The sequence below is a fragment of the Ylistrum balloti genome, unplaced genomic scaffold (genome assembly GCF_031769215.1).
Source record: "Ylistrum balloti isolate Yb309-2 unplaced genomic scaffold, AGI_CSIRO_Ybal_v1 Utg369936, whole genome shotgun sequence".
Lineage (NCBI taxonomy): Eukaryota > Metazoa > Mollusca > Bivalvia > Pectinida > Pectinidae > Ylistrum > Ylistrum balloti.
The window spans coordinates 610,948-636,473 of NW_026782046.1; the positions used below are offsets into that span (position 1 = coordinate 610,948).

General features: G+C 35.3%; 2 protein-coding genes across 2 annotated transcripts; both read left to right on the forward strand.

Annotated features, from left to right (window-relative positions):
- The first annotated feature begins 993 nt into the window (after nt 1-993).
- On the forward strand, nt 994-5,374 carry LOC132547163 (uncharacterized). Its single transcript, XM_060210917.1, has 5 exons — nt 994-1,010; nt 2,957-3,250; nt 3,545-3,592; nt 4,436-4,483; nt 5,265-5,374. Exons 2-5 carry the CDS (start codon nt 3,022-3,024, stop codon nt 5,372-5,374), a joined length of 435 nt encoding a protein of 144 aa, XP_060066900.1. The 5' UTR covers nt 994-1,010; nt 2,957-3,021.
- A 16,111-nt stretch (nt 5,375-21,485) lies between these two features.
- LOC132547164 (uncharacterized) lies at nt 21,486-22,786 on the forward strand. Its single transcript, XM_060210919.1, has 3 exons — nt 21,486-21,720; nt 22,428-22,472; nt 22,644-22,786. The coding sequence occupies exons 1-3, from the start codon at nt 21,486-21,488 to the stop codon at nt 22,784-22,786; spliced, it is 423 nt and encodes a 140-aa protein (XP_060066902.1).
- The last annotated feature ends 2,740 nt before the right edge of the window (nt 22,787-25,526 follow it).

The window sequence follows — 25,526 nt, forward strand, 5'->3', positions numbered from 1 at the left end:
AGTCACTGTCTTCTGAAGGATGTATGTAACATCATGAGTTCCTTGTCAACCATCATTACTTTTTTTCTGGATCCAAGTCCAGATGGTGTCAACGTTTGTGCGAATTGAATTTCTTCCTTGTCATCCTGACATCGTTGTTGTTGTTATGGTTTAAGATTGTTCTAACAGTAGAGAAAAGTTGGCATAAACATTTTTTGAGATTATAAAGAATAAGTGCTACTCTTTCCGGTATATAGCAACGTCACTTCCGGCACCAGTAATCACCATATTGGCATATTTGCTAAAACAACATCAATACTTTAATGACCTTGAAGCCTTGACCATGATAGATAAAAAACGACTAGAACGTTGCTTTAGAGTGTTCAAACTTGACAAAGTTCTTAATTTTAACAATGCTAATTAATGTTACCAGCAAGGTGCATATTGTTATGGAAATTTATTCGTTAAAACACTCCTATAGTCTGATTAAGTCACTTTTTCCACTATGAAGGACAATTGTTTTTAGAAGTTTGAAATATACAGGAAAAACCTGAAGGTTAACAATGACAAACACTTAAAAACTTACCGACAAGGACGGGTAAAATATCTGAAAATTGACAACCCAGCGCAGTTTACATGATTCCCATTATTTTGTTGTTGTCGTGTAATAACAATTTTTGGTATATTGCTTGTTATTCTGATTTGATCACCTTTAATGAATTTAATTTTACACCTGTTTCTATGGACGATACCACATACGGAATAAAACAATGTTATTTTAAGACACGACAACCACTGATCTAGAACCCGTTTTGCTGAATAATAACTAAAACAAAATTATCCGGACAGCTCTATTTGATTCATTTTCTAAAATTTTCAAAATATTTAAAAAAAAATTTAGATAACAAATTTATATCTTATTTGACCGAAAGTTAACAATATGTGTAGTGTCGGATTGTTTACAATGACATATGTTCTATTTATATACAGCGATAAACGGACCGCACATATGACTTCCACGGCTGTACGGGGTGAGTACTGAATAGGTCGTCAGACTCAAAAAACAACTTTATAAACATTTAAAATTGGTTGTTGATATAAGTTAAAGTTGATATATTCTACTATATCAGTGAATCTTTCTAGCAAACATTTATGAATCTTGTTTTGAGACATTTTGTCATCTTCCTGGTTGCCTTTCACCTACATACCATCCTTATGTGTGTGTGTGTGCGTTTCATTGAGACGCATTTTCTGTTTACTCTACTAATAAACCTGATTTTGGTGAAAACCATCATTCTCTCTATCAAAACGAGCCAGTAAATTCATTATAGCAATTTTTAAAAGAGGTTTTCGCTGAAACAATATGCATTTATTCACCAAATACTGGAGCATTCTATACCCAATTTGTTGTTTAACACTCAACATAAACATGTGTAGTGTCATTAATGAATTAAAAGTATTTTTTCAAGTTGTTAAGGATATTCTGGATGACCTCTAGTTTGCTTACCTATAGAGACACTGTCTTTCCGATAATGAATGGTTCATGCACTCATAATACTTTTATCTAATTAATTCTAGATTGTCGTTTAATGTTCCATCTATTTTAAAAACATATTTCTTCTTTAGAAGAAATGATCTTTTGTTGAAATTCATCAACGTTACGGTTTTGAATTTTATTATATGTGCACAACCACCACCCGCCCTCCCCAATATTTTGACACCGATTGCAGTGATACCGATTACATTTGTATCCACCTCACTTGCAGCAGGTTATGTCCCCAACGTTGCTACCAAATCTTAGATATGCGCAACAGGTGTGTGGCAATTTCTGACACAATTAAATTTCTTAATTGGCTATGTTCACTTGTGCTGTTTCTGTGTAATCGTAGCCGTGTGAATCTTTTTTGGCTTGTTTTGTATAATATAAAATATCATTCTTTATGCTCTGACTACAGAAAACAGACACACTTTGTTATAGAGATTACGTACCATGTAAGATGAAATATGAATGACAATATTCTTTGGAGTCATTAATCAAATTTACAAAATATCTAACAAAACCAAAGAAAATACATTCTTTGTTGATTTTTGTTCAGAAAAAAATAGAGCAAACAAGCCATTATAAATATCTTATCAAAATAACATTTAACCATTTGAAATGATTGCTTTAAACCGTATAAAATCATCATTCATGTTGTAAACAAAGGTGAATATGTGTTTATATATTTATATTCAGATCACGTAAACACGTTTTGCTTATTTGAATATTATTCATTGTGGAAACAGAGAGCATTGAGATTGAAATGATTCCTATCAATATTATCTTTCAAGAAGGGTTAAGAAATCCTGTGAATTCTGTACATAGATTTTAACCCTAATGAAATCTTTTTTTTTTTTTTTTTTTTGTTTGTTTTTGTTTTTGTTTTAACTTTATTTCCATTTAATTTTAAACAGGTTAATATTGTACCAGGAAGTTTAGATATGGGATTTCCATTAACGTAACACCATTTATTTTCATTTTTTATTTTGTATTTGGTGGATAACTTGTGAGCTGTGATTGCTTTTCCATCCATATAACGTAAAATCTATAAAATAAAGGTCATGACGGGGTCATAATGTGTCACCAATTGAAATGTGTGTTCCATGACTTGACTAAACTTGACTAAAAACCGGAAAGAATTCTTAATAATGTTATGAATTAGTCATTACCAGGTTTTCATCAGGATACCATATTTCCTTGTTGCGATGCTCGTTGCCTGGTGTTTTCATATTATCAACACAATCAAAACACGTAGTATTACTCTCCTTGAACTGATGTAGAGTTTTGTGTGTTAAACTTTCTGTCGGTGATGTTTTCTTCCTTTCATTAATCAGTATACCCAATTACTCTTCGTTCAAATACAAACAACGCATGCTTAGTGGCAAAGTATAACTTTAAATTTAGTATTTACAAGTTTTTTTCCCATTAATATCCCAGGTCTGGGAAAATACCGTAAAAAGACTTCCGCATGACGAGGTGATGAACTGAAGAAAACAAGAAATATGTCGGAAGAAACCAGCTCTATCACCAAGTTGTGTGAATTAATGGAGAGTCTTAAAACTCAGATTGAAATCGTGGATAATGAACTGTGTTACAGTGATCACCGAAACAAACCTGATTTTCGAGAAAAATTATCAGCAAAATCGGATAAGATAGAATTGGTGAAAAGTAATCTGGATCGACTTCTCTTAAAAGTCACAGACGCAACTGTCAGGAGACCGAAAGGAAGAGGCAAGTTTTCATGTCATTTGTTCATACTTTTCTCGCATGTATGTAAGATAGAATAACGGTCCAACTACCAGCAATGCTTAATTATATAAGAATGATTAATTTGCATTTTGGAGAATGACGTCAATTTCTGAGTATTTTTGTCTATGAAGATGTTTCTGTGATAAAAGAACATATCGTTTCATTTTAATGAATATGGTTGATTTCCCTGTCACAAAAATGTGGCTAAACAGCTGAATTATCTTGGATGTTACAAATATCAGGTATATTTTCCGTAAAATGTTGTTTTTGTTACAGAATGTACCTCAACAAACGATGATAGTGCCTACCATTCAACGTCTTCAGGTATGAAGTTATTTATATATCAAAATCATACATACATACATTCACACACAAACGCACATACATACATACATACATACATACATACATACATACATACATACATACATACATACATACATACATACATACATACATTCACACACATACGCACATACATACATATATACATACATACATAAACACAAACACACATACAGACATACATACACACACACACACACACACACACACACACACACACACACATTAACACACACATACAAACATTACAAAACATACATACATACATACATACATACATACATACAAATACACACACACATCACACACACACAAACACACATATATTTACATACATACATACAAATGTTACATACATACATACATACATACATACATACATACACACACACAAACACACATCCACACACACATCCACACACACACACACACACCCTCACACACACACACACACCTCTACATACATACATACATACATACATACATACATACACACACACACACCCTCACACACACACACACACAAACACACAAACACACATACATCACACACACACACAACAATCTCACACACACACACACCAATCACACACACACACACACACACACACACACACACACACACACACACACACACAAACATACATACATACATACATACATACATACATACATACATACATACATACATACATACATACATACACACACACACACACACACACACACACACACACACACACACACATACATATATACATACATACATACATACGTGTATTTATGGGTTGTAATTAACATATATCCGTTTCTGTGTTTCAGAGAGAAGACACGCTTTATATGTTGAAGAAAATGATTTGCCAGCCACGGGTAATATAATTAACTTATGTTTATATATATATGACGTTTGATATTATTTGAAGTTATTATTCTGAAAATACCGAACTACTCAAGCGTTGAAGTCTATTGAACTTGTTCTTTTTTTTTTTTTAAATCTGAAGACAGGAGTCCATTTGATGTGGTTACCAACAGTTGAATGACTGGAAAAATCTATTTGGTTGTAGTTTGTGTAGATCAACGGATATTTTAACACGGAAGTTACTCCAGTGGTATGCAGATGCCCTTATTGCGGCCTAGATACAGGGCTTTTAAGATAATAATTTTTACTAGCTCAAAGGTTTTGTAGTTTGTAATATTACAGCTTCTACATTGTGTTTTGTATCTGTAACACCTCATGCCTTCACAGATTTATAATGACCTCTTTGAACTGTTTTTGATTGTAATGAGGGGAAGACTCCGAATATACCAGGTAATTAATCAATACACTGTAGATAATTCAATCCTTCACGAAGCAAGCATTTCCAATCGCCATTTTTTAATTATCATTACGTAGCATCGAAATAGACGTCAACTGATATCGTCATGCTTGATTGGCCAATGCGGCTGTGTGAGAAATAAAAAGATATCAAAAAGACGTCATATTGTTACGTCACGTTTGATTGGCCAATGCGGCGGTGTAAGAAATAACCAACCGTTGGTATACGCCGCGGACAAGCCTCTACTTCTAAAGTGATTTACGACACGACATGCCAGACTAGTTTACAACAGCGTGTCACAAAGCGGATTTTAATACACGTTAAATTTGTTTCAGCTCAACACTGCACGAAATGCCTACAACAGATCAAATCAGCAGTGCAAGTATCGGAACTACCCATCAGAATTTCAAAAGAAGAGATGATTCGTGAGAATAATGACATCTAACTGCAACAGCGATAAACAGTTTTTACCCCACAGCCCGAAAGGGTCAAAAACTACATCACCGGTCATCACCATTTTCACTGGGGATGTTTGGCCTACGGACCTACACAACCCATTCTTGATATAACTTTCCACTCACTCCAACCACACATTTCCAACTTTATAATAAGGCTGTGGGGTATTGCTGAATACTTGTACAGAACTTGTAATCATTCAGTGCTAAACTGAAATATCTGAGCGAAACCGGAAGTGCTATTTAAACATCACAAACTAACACTGAAAGAACATATAAGCGATTTGAAATATATATGTACTTATATTGTCTAGCAAACATGGGAATATTGATGAAGTTATACATCACCAAAATGTAACATGACATATTAACGTTCTCATCATGTTCAACAAAATATAGTGATGTAATATATATTGTTAAACTTGTCAACTTTTCATCTTTTTAATCTATAGAAAGTGTGTACTGTGTAGAGAATCCATCAAACATTGTTGTCTTCGAAAGAGTTGCCAGTGCTTTATAAGCATGGTGACTCATATCTTGTTATGATTTTGATCATGAATCTTGGCACTGCCGTGAAATCAAGACAAATCGCGATGATAGAGTAACGAAGAAAGCTTTTACTAATCTCACTTCAATTTACTGAGTCGTGATTACAGAAAGTATCATTGTCACAGATATGGATTTAACTAAGGTGACCGGGGTTCAATTCCCCGATTGGAAATTAAAGGATGGTGTCATTTGATGGCTCCTGTGGGGTTTCCTCCAGCTTGTCCTGGACCCAACCTCAGTAACAACCTTTGCGCTTTCCTGTCTTGTCCAAAAAAAGTGATTAATGTGTTTTACAGTTGTTGTAAAATAAATAAATTCCAAAGTTATGATTAGATTATTGTTTTTCATGCCAGGTATTCGTAACTACCACCATTCTTTTTAAAGGCTTTAGGCGACAATAAAGTCATAAAAAAACAAGACGTATCTATGAAATCACAATACCCCAACAAAATTCTGAGGTGGGACATTAAAACTGTACTGTGTAGGGCATGTACTAATTGCATACACTCTTTGTGAAACACTTGTCTTCAGTGTGGTAAAGATTTTTTTAAACTTTCAAATGTAGGTCAAAAGTCACGGTTAAGGTCAAAGGGTAAAAAATTTTGGTACCACCGGAAGATCTTGTCACCAGAAACACACATGCCAAATATGAAATATACGGTGTAATAGTTATGGGCAGGTTTAAAGTTGGCAAAATAAAAACAGACGGCACAGAAAAACTATGCCCCGGATCCGCAAAAAAAAAAAGAAAAAAATCGATGACCTCACGACAGCATTATAGTATATCTTTCACATGGTAGAACAGGCCAGTTAAATCACGTTTATAAGTAATGTACATATTTGTGGTGTATATATATATATATATGAAATGTACAGAATATATCATAAATGTAAATTAATTATTTGTATATAATCAATCGTTTGGTACATGTGTAGGTGTTCAGAGGACAGCAATATCCTATTTCTGAGTCTTTTTGTGCACTGTATGTATGAATGTATGTATGTATGTATGTATGTATGTATGTATGTATGTAGAAGATGATATATAACTAGCTTATATGGGTTATAAACAAACTGCAATTGTAGAAACATTTAAAATCATCTAATTTTCAACATTAGAAATGCTTTATGTCGGTATTTGATAGAAAAATGTTGCCATGTCATCTAAGACTTTGTTATCAAGGAATTATCAGACATGCTGTTGATAAATAATCTTTTATCAGGAAAATGAAGTGTTGATTTTACCTCTGCCCAGAGTTGGTGTACGTGACAGCGGAAGAGATAGAGCTGGTATCTTATTGATTTGTTTATTTTCGTATCTAAACAGCCAATGATTACTCTGTCGAAAATTTAAGGTTATAGGTCGTCCTGATTTACAACACGGAAGTAAGCAAATTCCATACCGGATTTTCCAAATATTGAAAACATATGTAATTCTATAAATAAAATACCTAACGTTTTGATATCGACAGGTGTCATTTGTTATAAGGAAACTCCATAATTAGTAATTTTTATACTTTTTTTTCTTAACAAGACTTAATCGCTCAAACATCTTTATTGTAACATTGTCATTATGATTATCTTTAGAAAGGAATCCAGAACGATATTAGGAAACAATCAATTAAAGTAAATGCTTTCGAGAAATTTTGCACATATTTCTCTGTAAGTTAGAGAATCCTGGTCTCGTGACTAATCGTGCCAAGAACTTCAACATAAAAAATTGCTTATCTTGTCTGTTTCAAGAAAGGCTGTAGTCAAATTCGAAATTCGATACGAGAAAAAGTAAATCACACCTTCTTTAAATTCTGACATTTTGAAGTTTAGTTCGAATCACTTTCAAACGTGCGGCTTATTTCAAGAAATTAAAAAAAAACTGCTTTGCTAACTTCCACTGCAATCTTGCAATATTTAATATATATTATTTTTCCCTTAGCTTTTTATGTATATATTATATATATATATATATATATATATATATATATATATATATATATTAATTATCAAAGTTTCTTTTCCGCTGTGATACAACATATATATGTCATTTTGTATAAAACATGTCATACTGTAAAGCCGTTAATTTTTGTCGCGGGGATGATGTTTTCTCTATTTCGCTGTAAATTAACGCGATCGCGAAAATATAATCCGTGAAATAATGAGACACATGTGTAAAGATGTCCTTTTACATCAAGGTCACGAAATTTTTATTCATTACAATATAATTCGATCGTTTGAAAAAGAAATCGCGAAAATAATTTTGACCCGTGAAATTACCAGCTTTACAGTTTTTGTTTTAAAAATATATGTACTTTTAATTATGTGTTAAATCATAACCTAAAAATATTATGTGAATATTTTGTGATTTTTAAAATTCGTTAAGGTTATGACAAATTTTTTTTGTATTTTTTTTTTTTTTTTTTAATAAAATGTTCAGGAAATTTGAGTTGATTTCGTTGTTGATGACAACCATTATACGTCGACGATCTTGCTGTGAACATATCACTCTATTCTACTGAATTTAACAAATTTCAAATAGAGAAAACATAAGAGATGGGTTGTACAAATCAAATAAAAGTGAAAAGCATCTCTGGTTTTAAATTTACAATTAGACACAATATAGCCAAATGCTTATTTAAACTGTATCATACAGCTGATTCGTTGTCCCGGCACACTCGTCTGTCATGTAAGAAGTTTTTTAAACATAGGAAGCGACTGAAGGAAATCAAACTAGTGAACAAAGATGTTAAAATAGATACAGTATGGTGAATTTAGCTGATAATTCGTTTCATGATTTTTACAATGTGATAAGAGTGTGATTGAATATATGGTCGCTGACTCGTCTCAACGAATAATTCTTTAACTCGTCTTATAAACGTTAAAAGGAAGTTTTTGCAGTACTCTATCATTGTATGGTACTAAACTGAAACATTCTAGCAGACGGGTATTCTGTTTACTTATATAGTCTTATATTACTACTAAAACATAGAACACTGTTTAAATAGAGTAAGATAACTGCAATTACTAGATTGATAACTTCTAAAATGTAATCAGATAACTACTTAAACAGAGGCGTATTACTGTTAAAATATAGTCAGATTACTGTTAAAATATAGTCAGATTACTGTTAAAATATAGTCAGATTACTGTTAAAATATAGTCAGATTACTGTTAAAATAGAGTCAGATTACTGTTAAAATAGAGTCAGATTAACTGCTAAAATAGAGTGAGATTTCTGTTAAAATAGAGTCAGATTACTGTTAAAATATAGTGAGATTAGTGATAAAATATAGTCAGATTACTGCTAAAAGAGAGTCAGATTGCTGCTAAAATAGAGTCAGATTGCTGCTAAAATAGAGCCAGATTGCTGCTAAAATACAGTCAGATTACTGTTAAAATATAGTCAGATTACTGCTAAAAGAGAGTCAGATTGCTGCTAAAATAGAGTCAGATTACTGTTAAAATAGAGTCAGATTGCTGCTAAAATAGAGTCAGATTACTGCTAAAATAGAGTCAGATTGCTGCTAAAATAGAGTCAGATTACTGTTAAAATAGAGTCTGTTAAAATAGAGTCAGATTGCTGCTAAAATAGAGTCAGATTACTGTTAAAATAGAGTCAGATTACTGTTTAAATAGAGTCAGATTACTGTTAAAATAGAGTCAGATTACTGTTAAAATAGAGTCAGATTACTGTTAAAATAGAGTCAGATTACTGTTAAAATAGAGTCAGATTACTGTTTAAATAGAGTCAGATTACTGTTAAAATAGAGTCAGATTGCTACTAAAATAGAGTCAGATTACTGTTAAAATAGAGTCAGATTGCTGTTAAAATATAGTCAGATTACTGCTAAAATATAGTCAGATTACTGTTAAAATATAGTCAGATTACTACTAAAATAGAGTCAGATTACTGTTAAAATATAGTCAGATTACTGCTAAAATATAGTCAGATTACTGCTAAAAGAGTCAGATTGCTGCTAAAATAGAGTCAGATTACTGTTAAAATATAGTCAGATTGCTGCTAAAATAGAGTCAGATTGCTGCTAAAATAGAGTCAGATTGCTGCTAAAATAGTCTGATTGCTGCTAAAATAGAGTCAGATTACTGTTAAAATAAAGTCTGATTACTGTTAAAATATAGTCAGATTACTGCTAAAATAGAGTCAGATTACTGTTAAAATATAGTCAGATTACTGCTAAAATAGAGTCAGATTACTGTTAAAATAGAGTCAGATTACTGTTAAAATAGAGTCAGATTACTGTTAAAATAGAGTCAGATTACTGCTAAAATAGAGTCAGATTACTGTTAAAATATAGTGAGATTACTGCTAAAATAGAGTCAGATTACTGTTAAAATATAGTCAGATTACTGCTAAAATAGAGTCAGATTGCTGCTAAAATAGAGTCAGATTACTGTTAAAATAAAGTCTGATTACTGCTAAAAGAGTCAGTCAGATTGCTCAGATTACTGTTAAAATACAGTCAGATTACTGTTAAAATACAGTCAGATTACTGTTAAAATATAGTCAGATTACTGTTTAAATAGAGTCAGATTACTGCTAAAAAAGAGTCAGATTACTGTTAAAATAGAGTCAGATTAATGCTAAAATAGAGTGAGATTTCTGTTAAAATAGAGTCAGATTACTGTTAAAATAGAGTCAGATTACTGTTAAAATAGAGTCAGATTACTGTTAAAATATAGTCAGATTACTTTTAAAAGAGAGTCAGATTGCTGCTAAAATAGAGTGAGATTTCTGTTAAAATAGAGTCAGATTGCTGCTAAAATAGAGTCAGATTACTGTTAAAATATAGTCAGATTACTGTTAAAAGAGAGTCAGATTACTACCTGAAATCCGTCACGGTTAAGTATAATCGTTTTTTTCAGAAGTCCAAGATCAAGTCTGCCGTAGGTTGCTGAAGCGTTGATTTTGCTCGGTCATAAATTGTGCCCTTGAAAACAAAAGTATCAGTATAAAATTGATGAATGCTCCCGAAAACAAAGTTTTGTGGACACAAAATTATTTCAAAGGGTAATGATTCTGTAATTAAGGGATATCGGGTCCTAAATTTCTGTATATTGTCTTGGTATGACCAATGTATACACCTAGTATACCTAGTTATTCTCTAAATCCGAACCTCACCATTACCTCATCAACATCAAAACTTCAGCATAACTTCAACAACATCACGCCATCAGCAACATCACAACCTCAGCAGACACTACAGCAACATCACAACACCGGCATTACCTCAGCAAAGTCACAACTTCAGCATGACCTCAGCAACGTCACAACCTCAGCAACAACTCAGCAACATCACAACACCGGCATTACCACAGCAAAATCACAACCTTAGCAACATCACAACATCACAACCTCAGCAACACCTCAGCAACATCACAACACCGGCATTACCTCAGCAAAGTCACAACCTCAGCAACATCACAACATCACAACCTCAGCAACATCACAATCTCAGCAACATCACAACCTTAGCAACATCACAACTTCAGCATTACCTCAGCAAAGTCACAACATCAGCAACATCACAACACCGGCATTACCTCAGCAACGTCACAACCTCAGCAACGTCACAACCTAAGCAACATCACAACATCACAACCTCAGCAACATCACAACCACAGCATTACCTCAGCAACATCACATCCTTAACAACATCCAGTCGATAAAGAGAGGTTTTGTGAAGTCTTTAATCATTTCAGTGAAATGTTAGAATAATCAACATGATATCATGTAAAGTAGCGGTATAAAACTCAGTCGAAGCTTTATTTTCTTTTTGACAAATAATTAATTTCACTGGAGTTTTACTGCTTTTTCTTATTTCAAAATAAGCCTGCTAAACGTGCATAGAGAGAGAGGGGGGGAGGAGGAGGAGGAGGAGCTCTGAATGGTCGAAACCTCTCTGCTACCAATTTCTACTTGGAAAACGCGACACTTTTTAACACAAAGCATCGATTGACTGAGGGAATCATCGTGACTGAACCTCAATCCAGAAAAGTGTCAGGATACATCAGAGGTACTACCAGAGTGGAACGAAGGGGAGATCAGATATGAAGAAAATAAAAAATGGAGGATCCGGGTATCGATGCCGGTACCTCTCACATGCTAAGCGAGCGCTCTACCATTTGAGCTAATTCCCCTACATGGTGGATAAGATTCGTGTCAAGTCCCTGAGCCTTGTTGTAGCAGTTCCGCCACAGGCACCGGTGTCTGCGCTTCGACTCAGGAACGTACACGAAAAAAAGTAAACTTATTTGTTCTGTTATGAAGGTAAGAGTGCACACACATAGAAACTGATAAAATAATAACACAAAAGGTTAATGTTTAATACTGAAAAGTTTATAATTTGCCTTAGGTTGAACACTTGCAGACAGAGATGGCGGGGAAAATTGAAAGACGTCTCTAAATACAGATTTAATAGCATCCCTATTAACTAGAGTACAAAAGGAGATACGCCATTGTATGCGTTATGCAGTAAAAACACGTTTGTATATACAAATGTATTAATCACATGTAGAATTTTTATTCTTGAAAGTATACGATAACTACATATTAACACAGTGTACTGTGTGTTATAATCGCTATACATTCCCAGCTGATTATTTATATAGTATCTTTCATTTTCATTATACATGAGCTTGTTATTTTCAAGCACATCAAAAAGACTAGAACGCTCTTTGAGAGAGAGAGAGACAGACAGACAGACAGAGAGACAGACAGACAGACAGACAGACAGATAGAAAGGAAGGGAGGGGGGAGAGAGAGTGGGAGAGCGACGGAGAGAGAGAGAGAGAGAGAGAGAGAGAGAGAGAGAGAGAGAGAGAGAGAGAGAGAGAGAGAGAGAGAGAGAGAGAGAGAGAGACAGACAGACAGACAGACAGAGAGACAGTAAGGAAGGGAGGGGGGAGAGAGAGTGGGAGAGCGACAGAGAGAGAGAGAGAGAGAGAGAGAGAGAGAGAGAGAGAGAGAGAGAGAGAGAGAGAGAGAGAGAGAGAGAGAGAGAGAGGAGAGAGAGAGAGAGAGAGAGAGAGAGAGAGAGAGAGAGAGAGAGAGAGAGAGAGAGAGAGAGAGAGAGAGAGAGAGAGAGAGAGAGAGAGAGAGAGAGAGAGAGAGAGAGAGAGAGAGAGAGAGAGAGAGAGAGAGAGAGAGAGAGAGAGAGCGAGAGAGGGGGGGAATGTTAGGAGGTGGGGTAGGTTGGGGATGTATTACAACGAAAGACCGACAGCATTGTGATATCGTATTTCAGTAAAAAAAAATAAATAAACAACGGTGTGCATATGTCATAAGATATCTTCCTGGTTAAGAAGTCAGTCTAAATTTAGAATAAACCTGGGCATTAGGAAGTATTTGCCTCAGATTATTTAGAGTGACAGACTATCGTTCGGGTTGTAAGTATGTTTTCCTCTCTGTTTTGACATCGCACTAATATACTGTTATATACTAAACGGTTCTATCCCTGATTAACATAACTGTAATCATGTATTTCTTTCATAGTCTATCTACACATTTTATGTCGAACATAGACACGTATACATGTTATGTCGAACTTAGACACATACACATGTTACGTTGAACTTAGACACATACGCATGTTAGGTTGAACTTAGACACGTACACATTTTATATTGAACTAAGACACGTATACATGTTATGTTGAAGTTAGACAAGTACACATTTTATATTGAACTAAGACACGTACACATTTTATGTCGAACTTAGACACGTACACATGTTATGTCGAACTTAGACACATACACATTCTGTGTGGAACTTAGACACGTTCACATTTTATGATGAACTAAGACACGTACACATTTTGTGTTGAACTTAGACACGTATACATTTTATGTTGAACTTAGACACGTACACATTTTATGTTGAACTTAGACACGTATACATTTTATGTTGAACTTAGACACGTACACATTTTATGTTGAACTTAGACACGTATACATTTTATGTTGAACTAAGACACGTATACATTTTTTATTGAACTAAGACACGTACACATTTTATGATGAACTAAGACACGTACACATTTTATGTTGAACTTAGACACGTATACATTGTATGTTGAACTTGTGTAATCGAGAAAAGAAGTTCATGTAAGAGTTATTTTAGATGATTAAAATAATATAATTTTTTTTAAAAAATTCTGATCTGTTATTAGTTTGAAATGAATCTGTGCTATTGTTAAAAAATGCAAGGTGTTATAGTCCTTAGCAGAGGACGTTTATTTGTTTTGTCCATATTTTGCACCAAATCCTTCCAATTGGAGTTTTACAGGGCTATGTAAAAAATGAAATTTTTTTATTTGGCAAAACTATGCTTGAAACCTATCCTGTGGATTTTAAAATATCTATTATTTGTTATTATTTATTACTATTTGTTCCGATATAATTTTTTTTTCTTTACAAAATTCCTGAATCGTGTTATATACTTATGATGTATTTCATTGATAAAATTCTAAAGGAAACAGTTAAAATGGAGAAAAAAAAGATTATCCTTGATTTATACTTTATCTTATTGATGTATATTGCAAGAATATGAATGATGCGATCAACGATAGGATTCAGAAACGAGTACAAGTACTTATGTAAATCCATCTCCTTATATATATATAGAATAGCTATGGAACAGTATTGGCAGTAATACCTATGTCTTGTGCAGGGAAAAGGGAGAGAAAGGGTATAAGGGGTTGGAGGAAGGTGATGTTGGTGGGGGAGGGGGGTATTAACTTTCATTTTAACGTGCTAACACTAAATGATAACAGGACATTTTCACCAGGTCAACAGATTGCTTCCCATTTTGGCTATTGACGATGATACATATAAGGAAAGGTAGAGAAAGGGTGTAAGGATTTAGAGAGAGATAATACTAGAGTATTTCTACATTACTGGAACAAACGCTGACTGTATGACATTTGGGCTGCACATATTGTGGAAAGTGGTACCTTACACAAACGTTAATGTAGGTACAGTTGTAAATTGACACAACAGAGCTATAGAAATGAAATATATTTCGTCCTATATATATAACATATTGCGTCATTTACACTGAAGCAATATGTAGAATAATATAATTTAGCTAGATAGTAAATATCACGAAAATAAACAGTATTTCCAGTTTACAGGAGAAAAGTTTTAATTAAAAACGTTTGGATTGACTTATAAAAGTTTGTACACAATAAAAAAAAAGTTTTATCATACTAGACTGGCATGTCTGGACTACCATGTGATAAGGTATTTACATTATAGTTAAGAAGAAGTTTTCTAAAACATTCATATCGTAGCTTCTGGTAGTTAGAACAATCGAGGAGGAAATGTTCGGTAGTTGCAACAAACCGATCACAAGAACATATAGGACTGTCAGTCAGTTTGCTCGAGTACAGGTGACTGTTTAAGAGGTTAAAGTTCATCCTCAGTCGCGCGTGATGGATCTGACGGTGTCTGCTTCTGTAGTGGTAATAACGTGAAGGAATGAAATAAGTATCGGCATTTAAGAACATTTTAATGTTAATAATTGACGGATCTTATTTCATGTCACCGGGAAGTGCTATCCATAAGTCAACAGAAGAGAACAATAATATTTATAAAGGTCAGTTCAACAGTTTACTTAAATTTTTTTTTAGCTCTTTTGGCGTTATGAGAATGTATATTGGAGCGACGAGCAGGTAGAAAGTTTATAGGTAAGAAGGGCACTGACTATGAGCAATCTTAGGAAATTGGATAGTTACGTGGTTTTTCCCTTCGTATAATAAGGGGGTCCCAACCTGTTACTACATATAGTCTGTCGTGACTTGTGATTTTTGGTAGCAACAGTCATAACTCTGGCTGCTTCGAGTTTGTATATTTTCAAGCAGCTGACTTTGGCCAAACATTGTCCCTTACGATGTCACCGTGCTCTAACAGAGGTCTTATGAATGTAAAATATATTGACTGAAGACTTTTCTTGTCAATACTAAAGTTAAGGCTCCTAAATAGACTGTTTCCGAGAGGCTTTACCTATTGTGTAGTAAGTAAGGTCAGTCCAACTTCCATTAACCGAGATTGAGATACCGAGGTGTTTGTGGCAAAGTATGGTTAGTCCAACTTCTATAAGCCGAGATTGAGATACCGAGGTGTCTGTGACACGTGGTTTCTGTTAATGGAATCTTAAACAGGAAGGGGAATATAGGTTTATCAAGTTTTCTGCTAACAGTCGTTGTTACAGTTTTGATAGGATTAAGAATAACAAACCATGTTTTAGACCACTCGTGAATTTTCGTTAGATTATCATTCAATAAGTCAGCGGTCTGATCCGGTCACTTAACTTCGACATACAGAGACGTATCGTCAGCAAACAGTTTTATAGAACAGCCGATTTCTTCAACAGTATCATTTATCAAAAATAAAAAAAAATAGTAAAGGACCTGAAATAGATCCCTGGGGAACTCCAGCTGTAGTATATGCTAAATTGGGTTTTCACGCAAACCAAGAAAAACAGATTTACTGTGATACTGAATGATGTCATCTTAGAACTAAAACCTGTATGCCAATCACGATCCTTACTTCCCAGTGTAAATCATATAGTGTTGATCCTTGCAGGATCTAGTAGGGTGTCTAGTTTTTTTTGTTTTTTGTTTTTGTTTTTGTGATTTTGTTTTTGCAACATAATATCGATAAATTTAAACATTTCATAGTTTCAGTGTTAAAACACAAATATCGTTCAGATATTAAATTAGGTTGGTACAAATTACACAACATCTAGAGCCGAACAAGTCAAATATATAATTTTAAGATCAAATAAAAATTTAGTAGTAGTGAACGTAAACTTTAAACGGGTGTAGTCCAATGTTACTTACATCACTTGAAAGTTTTTTAAATTTTGTTTTGTTTTGATTAAATTAGGTTGATACAAATTACGCAACATCTAGAGCCGAACAAGTCAAATATATAATTTTGATCAAATAAAAATTTTTAGTTAAACTTTGTGTAGTCCAATGTTACTTACATCACTTGAAAGTTTTTTAAATTTTGTTTTGTTTTGATTTTTTTTCACCAAATTAGTCAACGAATATACAGTACGGGTATATGTTTTTCTTGTTAACTTGTATCAAGAAATTTAGATTACCACCATTCTCGACAGTCCACTTTGATGTACATGAAATCCTATTTTTGAAAAAACGAGGATTAGTTCTTTGCCTCATTTTGAAAAGATTGTTGGATATTTGAGTCTGAGTATGTCTGTTCTGTGGTATGTCTGAGTGTCTCTGTTCTGTGGTATGTCTGAGTATATCTGTTCTGTGGTAAGTCTGAGTATATCTGTTCTGTGGTAAGTCTGAATATATCTGTTCTGTGGTGTATATCTGTTCTTTGGTAGTCTGAGTCTCTGTTTTGTGGTATTTCTGCATATGTCTGTTCTGTGGTATGTCTTTGTATTTTTGTTCTGTGGTATTTCTGAGTATTCCTGTTCTGTGGTAAGTCTGAGTATGTCTGTTCTGTGGTAAGTCTGTGTATGTCTGTTCTGTGGTAAGTCTGGGTATGTTTGGTCTGTGGTAAGTTTGAGTATGTCTGTTCTGTGGTAAGTCTAAGTATTTCGGTTTTGTGGTAAGTTTGAGTGTGTCTGTTCTTTGGTTTTCTGAGAATGTCTGTTCTGTGGTAAGTCTGTGTATATCTGTTCTTTGGTAAGCCTGAGTCTCTCTGTTTTGTGGTATTTCTGTATATGTCTGTTCTGTGATAAGTCTGAGTATGTCCGTTCTGTGGTAAGTCTGAGTATGTCTGTTCTGTGGTAAGTCTGAGTATATTTATGTTCTTAACTTACATTTGTCTATGTCCTATATACTTCGATATATGTAACTATTTGTTTTCTCGATGTTATTTAGAACTCTTCAATCTTTGAGGGATAAAGATATGAATGATTGAATTAGCTTAAAACAATAGTATTACCGTCCACGTTCGGATATCGAGATGAACTTGTGTAATGTGGACCAGTTATTAACCATTGTGTGTTTAGCCTGTATCGATGTCAGTGATTTAAAGAGAATAAGATTCTATTTATCCTATGATTTAGTGACTATGTTTTATTTGAGTGTTAATTTAGCAGTATGATCTGCGTGTGATTATTTTTAAAAAGAATTCTACATGTATGTGCTTATATTTATAAATCTTAGTATTTTTATATTTATTAGTTAAGCATTTTAAAGTTTATACATTCTAGCACCACTGCTTTTAATGTGTTGATGGTCAGGAATAAGGCCATTGTCGGAACCCACCAGACTGAAACGCATGGTTTCAAAGTATTAATAATAAAGCGTAGTGCATGTGTATAGGCTATTAAGGTTGACATGAAATACCCTTATTTGTAATACCTGATCGCCTACCAGGGTAATGCCGATGTCATATCTTATTTGTATCCCCATCATAACAGTATCTGGGTACTTTTTCTGGTAATTATAAAAATATCCCCCTATAGTGTTTGTATCCCCCTTAACATTTTTTTTCATTTACATTGTACAAGGTTAATTAGAGGAAGACAGTAAAATGTAATCACGGATATTTTTTTTATCTCATAGGCTGGGAACCGCTAACATAATTGACCAAATTTGGTCCGAGGCATCGTTTGAGCAGGGAAACCAAGTTTGTACAAATATTTGTTCTCAGTCCCCTGTGGCCTGAGGGGCGGGACTCAAAAGGGGAAATTTTGCAAGTTCTTTAAAATCTTACGTCTTCGGCCGAAATAAATTGATATTGCCAATATTTGGTCATAAGCATTCCTGTGTGAAGGCGTGGGGCCCAAGAGGGGAAATAAAGTAAATTCTTTAAAATCCTACTCCTCCTGTAGGAGTGAATGGGTATTGACCAAAAATGGTCTGAAGCATCCTTGGGAGAAGATAATCCATCTCAGACCATGGGACGGAAGGGTCAAGAAGGCCCAGTAGAAGAAAAATGGCCAATTTTTAAAAATAATTCTACTTATTTCAAAATGCTTGGATATTGTCATAATTTGATCTGAACCATGCTTGGGTTAAATTTTGTATGAACAGTGGGATTCGGTCCCCTAGGATTCGGGCCCCGGAAGGAGAGGGATGGGGCCTAATAGTGGAAATGGGGAAATTCTTAAAAAATCTTCCTGTGTTGAAGCAATTAGATTTTGTCTAGATGGAATCCCAAACACATCCTTGAGTGAAGAGAACAAGTAGAGAAGTGTTTTAAAACAAACATTGAATCTAACCGATTTGGGGAGGAGGGGCGGGGCTTAATACTGGAATTGATCTATTTTTCTTCAGTTTAAATAAATCAATTGTAGGAAACTTAGCTTAACAAGAATAGCGATACAGGCCCTATGGACCTCTTGCACCTAACTGTAACCCTTCCTGACCCTAGATAGTATTCTGATAGCCATCATAACTGTATCCCCCTAATGGTTTAGATAATTGTCCCCTAAATACTGTTCTGGTGGCTATATAGCCCCCTAATGTATCGTCTTCTAGATACACGTCATTACATTATTCTCTGTTTTTCTTTCTTTCTTTTTTATCTTCTTTTCATCATGGTTATTAAGTATAATACTTTACTCCTAAAGAATCACAAGAGAATACATTTCTGATTGTTATATATAGTATTTCCCTGAAGAGCTGACAAACAGCAAGATTCATTGATAGTAGTCTTGTTTAACAAGTTCGCACTCCTTTCCTCTAACCTTGCAATCCAGCACAAGCATTAAGGGTATACATTGTTGTAATATTTAAATCTTAGATATTATCGATTTTTTTCCTGTACGTGTAAGTATTTACCTACAGATAAACAAGCTGTTATTGCCTGTTGATACATATAAATGACAAATATAGATACTTTTAAAAAAAACCTACTTGGACACTGTCTACACAGGTGTTGTATATATGGAACACTTGACCAGGTGCAATAAGTTAATTTGACACCTATACATGTACCCCTTATTCTGTGCCCAACTAACTGACCACCAACCTAATGTATATACAGCAAATTTGTAAAACAGTTAAGGTTATAGTGTTGATCTCAGGGGGGATACAAATACTATAGGGGGGATACGTGTATGATGAGCAAGAAGCATCCCCAGATACTTTTGTGTTGGAGGGAAAAATATCCGGGTTCTTTTATGCAAGGATTTACAAAATAGGGTATGACATCGGGCTAAACGTTGGGAGAGTTATTGTCGTGTGTTCTAGGACACTTAATAAATGTTTAAGTTCATTATTTGTCACCAAAGACCTTTTCTATAACCGTGGTTCATTGTGAGAAGAGTTTGAAGAGTATGAGTACCCGAAACACCTGCCACTTCAGGATTTTTATTTGCCAGATAAGTGACCAATAAATTTTGCTTTGGATTAAATCTGCCCCCAACATAATTAAACTCACCGTGTATATATAAATCAAAAACGTAAGGAATCTTACAGTCATTTCTATTACATTTGAAATTTATAAGACAAACATTTCATTTTACCAAGTCTCTGGCGAGTTAAAATCAAAAGTTTGTGACGAGTTTCATAACTTTGAAATGAAATGAAAACGAATGTTTCACATAATTAAGATATATATTACGAAATGATAAATATGTAAATCATTCTCCTTCTATGTCCCTTGGTTTAGTGACGACAAAATGCAAATGACGTCACGAAGCTATGACGTCACAGTAGAAGCAATAGGAACCTTCAGCCAATCACGGCTCCGTTCAGTCATATCAAGAGTGATACTGACATACACGCCAGTCAGCTTTACTCTTGTCAATATTGTTTTGTTTACCTGTGCCTTAACATACTGCGACATTCCGAAACCCAACTCCCCGATATTTTCCCAGGTGATGCCCCAGTTTCTCCGATCTTTTTTTCATTGAATTTAACTTTGTTTCTATCACAAACCAGGAAGATATCATCTTACTCATGTACAAGTGTAAATTTTCAGTATTTACCTTGTTTTGCTAAAGGACACCAACGTGTACGTATATATATTTTTATGCAAAGTATGCTGTTATTGTACTCTAATAAACCAGGCAAAAAAAAAAAAAAAACAAACAAACAAGCAAACAAGCAAACAGAACATATCGAAATATATGATGTGTAGTATCCCCTCTTCCTTCTTTCTGTCCCTAACAGGTCCTCCTCCTCTCTGTACTAACAGGTCCTCCTCCTCTCAATCTCTAACAAGTCCTCTTTCTGCAACCCGCCTAGTTAATGTAAGGTTGGATCTATAATAAGGCCAAGAGTCGTCTTCAAAATTACAGTTTAAGAACAGGTTTAGTCGAATAGACGGCCACTATCTACCACATTTCTGTAACCTAATATTTTTCCTCTCTACTCACTTTCTGAGGTTTTTCTCGCCCGCTGTTGAATACCTGTTGAATAAATAAATAAATTAATATTTATACAACAATAATTCAATACTAATATGATGTCCTTTTTACATGATCAGTGTTTATAATTGTTAGGCGCTACTGTCTTGCCAATATATTTTTTTCAGAAGTTTTCCATTTTTCGACGCTGAAATATTGTCACTTCATGGGTTAATTCCGACCAGGTCAGTACCATGGCACAGGAATCCATCAATCAGTTGCGCCAATCCATCGATAAACTCAAGGATGTAATCGATACTGTTGAAGCCAAGCGTTTACTTGCCTCGCGTGAAGCGGATTCTCCGTATCTTACAGAACTGCTATCTGTTTCTGACAAACTCCACATGATTAAGTCTACTGTGGATGCGCTTATCTCAAAATTACCTCAGTCTAGTGAGATTACACAAACAAGACAACCAAAAGGCAGAGGTAAGTTTTCTTGATGTCATCAATCAAAAATAATTATCAACAGATGACCTTGAACATTTAGTATTAAGATCATCAAGAGAACTGGGTAACTTTTAATTGGTATCAGTTATGAGCTGGTCTAGATAAGGAACTAGTGTAATTATCAAAGCAGTCAAGGGTTTTATCACTTATGTCCATATTGTCGCTATTTTTGAATTAGCTGAGTATTGTCTGTCGTTGAATTAGCTAGGTGTTGTCTGTCTTTGAATTAGCTGGGTATTCTCCATTTTTCTATTAACTGGGCTTGTCTGTCTTCGAATTAGTTAAGTGTTGTCTGTCTTTGAATTAGCTAAATATTGTCTGTCTTTGAAGTAACTAGGTGTTGTCTGTCTTTGAAGTAACTAGGTGTTGTCTGTCTGTGAATTAGCTAAATATTGTCTGTCTTTGAATTAGCTAGATATTGTCTGTTTTGGAACTATCTAGGTGTTGTCTGTCTTTGAATTAGCTAAGTATTGTTGGTTTACACCAAGTAAATATATTACTGATGGGATTTATGATATGAAATCCAACGCATCACCAGTCTTTGTTAAAGCGTTATTTCACTGTAGATAAGTTACGTTGCCAGATAGAAAGTCTAACTACTATTCATTCCTAACACAAGTACATTAACAGCAGTAAGCGGTGGTTCTAGCTTCTGTTTTATATTACGTACGATTATTTTTCGACAGATAACAGAGACAGTGGCTTGCCATCAGTCGATTCGACTGCTTTTAGTAAGTATAGTGTCAATTATCTCCACATAATTGTTTAAACTTTAGTAGAAAAATAGAAATTGCAATGAAAAAAAAATAGGTTTACAAAATTGTGTTGTTTGTTCTTAAAAAGTTCGTATGATTTGGATAAATATCTTGATAGATTTCTCACAATCTTACAACATCTTTTAGGTAGCAGAGACAGTAGTTTTCTAGAAGACAAGGAATTCAGCTCTTCAGGTATGTATGAAATATATTCCAAAGCAGATGATATTATCTTTTCATATGATGTGTGGGGATGGGGTGGGGAAGGTGGAGTGGATACGGGGATGTGATGGGGAAGGTGGAGTGGATAAGGGGATGGGGTGTGGAAGGTGGAATGGAAAGGGGGATGGCGTGGGAAAGGTTGAGTGAATAAGGGGTTGGGATGGGGAAGGTGGAGTGAATAAGGGGATGGGGTGTGGAAGGTGGAGTGGATATGGGGATGGGGTGTGGGAAGTGGAGTGGATACGGGGATTGGGTGGTGAAGGTGAAGTGGATACGGGGATGGGGTGGGGAAGGTGGAGTGGATAAGGGGATATGGTGTGGGAAGGTGGAGTGGATACGGGGATTGGGTGTGGAAGGTGGAGTGGATAAGGGGATGGGGTGTGGAAGGTGGAGTGGATAAGGGGATGGGTGGGGAAGGTGGAGTGGATAAGGGGATGGGGTGTGGAAGGTGGAGTGGATACGGGGATTGGGTGGTGAAGGTGGAGTGGATACGGGGATGGGGTGTGGAAAGTGGAGTGGATAAGGGGATGAGGTGTGGGAAGTGGAGTGGATACGGGGATTGGGTGGTGAAGGTGAAGTGGATACGGGGATGGGGTGGGGAAGGTGGAGTGGATAAGGGGATATGGTGGGGAAGGTGGAGTGGATACGGGGATGGGGTGTGGAAGGTGGAGTGGATAAGGGGATGGGGTGTGGAAGGTGGAGTGGATACGGGGATGGGGTGGGGGAGGTAGTGGATAAGGGGATGGGGTGGGGAAGGTGGAGTGGATACGGGGATTGGGTGGTGAAGGTGAAGTGGATACGGGGATGGGGTGGGGAAGGTGGAGTGGATAAGGGGATATGGTGGGGAAGGTGGAGTGGATAAGGGGATGGGGTGTGGAAGGTGGAGTGGATAAGGGGATGGGGTGTGGAAGGTGGAGTGGATACGGGGATGGGGTGGGGAGGTAGTGGATAAGGGGGTGGGATGGGGAAGGTGGAGTGGATACGGGGATGGGGTGGGGAAGTGGAGTGAATAAGGGGATGGGGTGGGGAAGGTGGAGTGGATACGGGGATATGGTGGGGAAGGTGGAGTGGATAAGGGGATGGGGTGGGGAAGGTGGAGTGGATAAGGGGATGGGGTGGGGAAGGGCTGTTTAAACCAAAACAAATAAAAAAGGCGTTCTCCTGGAAATAAGAAACCTTTATGTCGTAAGTTGCGGTCAATAGTAACAAAGTTGATTAAGAATATAGATTGTTTTCACTGCGTCAGATAATTAACGCACAAAACTAATGAGGTATTGATAAAACATAGCTTATTATAATTCCCCTTAAAGCAGAAAACAATTGCGTCTTGTCGGTGGGCCGATTCAATTTTAAACGAATTTCCGTGCTTGTTTAGCCTAATTAATTTCCGTATGTGTTTAACCTGATTAGATACTGTACTTGTTCTGCCTAATTGAATACCGTAGTTGTTCAACCTAATTAATTTCCGTATGTGTTTAACCTGATTAAACACTGTACTTGTTCTGCCTAACTGAATACCGTAGTTGTTCAACCTAATTAATTTCCGTATGTGGTCAGTTTAATTAATTTCCATGGGTTTTCAACCTAATTAAGTACCGCAGTTATTTAACTTAATTAATTTCTGAAGATGTTCAACCTAATTGATTCCCGTTGTTGTTCAGTCTAATTCATTTCCGTAGGTGTTCAAAAGAAATAGATTAAAATTGACATTAAGATTAGGATATCTCGGAATTAATTTGTTTTCAGATTTTTAAAAATCTATGTTGTACTGTAATACTGAAATAAAGAGAACATAAAAAAATGAAACTCAGTCAACGGCAGAAATATCCAGTCTGGTTATAGTAGAAAAAAAAATAAGTACACAATATCAGCGTTACTACTTCCAGATCACCAATGCCCATCTTGTCTGCAACCTCTCCCAAATCAAGTGCAGGAGAAAGAGGATCCAGACAGTTCGCATCAGGACAAAGTTTCCACTGAAAACGAAGATAGCACGCTACAGGAAAAAGTTTCTCTTGACAACGAGGATGACCAAAAGTTCAAACAAATGACTTCATTTTAAGGGTGCTTCTTTTGCGGAAGGCGTACTAAATCAAAGACTTTTCAGTTTAGTAAATGATGAACAGAAAAGCATTCATGTATGTGTGGAAGAGACACTTAAAAAAGCGAATGCTTCTTGTGTCATGAAAAAGTGAAAATCTCTAAGGATATGATATACAAAGACAGGAAAGTGTTTGCGAAATATCAAATCATATTTACAACACAAAGTTCTTAATAATTATTAGAAAGAAAAGTTATTTCATCGAGACGATGAATTGTATACTGTATGACGTCATAATTGTTGCCATAGAAACGGTAAACGCACACTGGCACAGGCTGGCTATGATGTTTATAGTTGATATAAAAGACAAAGCCACGCAAGGAAATATTAGCGGTATACCGATTTGCCAACTTGTCTTTAATAACGTGGGCAACGGAATGTTGTTAAAAGGATTAGAGACGGTTGAATTTTGAAAGACGGTTGAATTTTGCTCCGAGGATTTTGCTGGGTTTTGCCGCTTTGTATGTGTTTTTCCTCCTTTGGATTCGGTGAAGTTGGTAATGTGGAATCAGTAACTGTCTATGAATCTCTGAAATATTGACCAATACTGATAATATTATTACGGAAATAAGTAATATTTGCCGTACAAAGAAACATTTGTTTTTCATGGTTGAGTGCCTCTTCACATGTATTCACCTGTATTTACCTGTCCGCACGTAATATTATTCTTCGCCTTGTAACCTGTAGCACTGTATTATCGTTCTGTC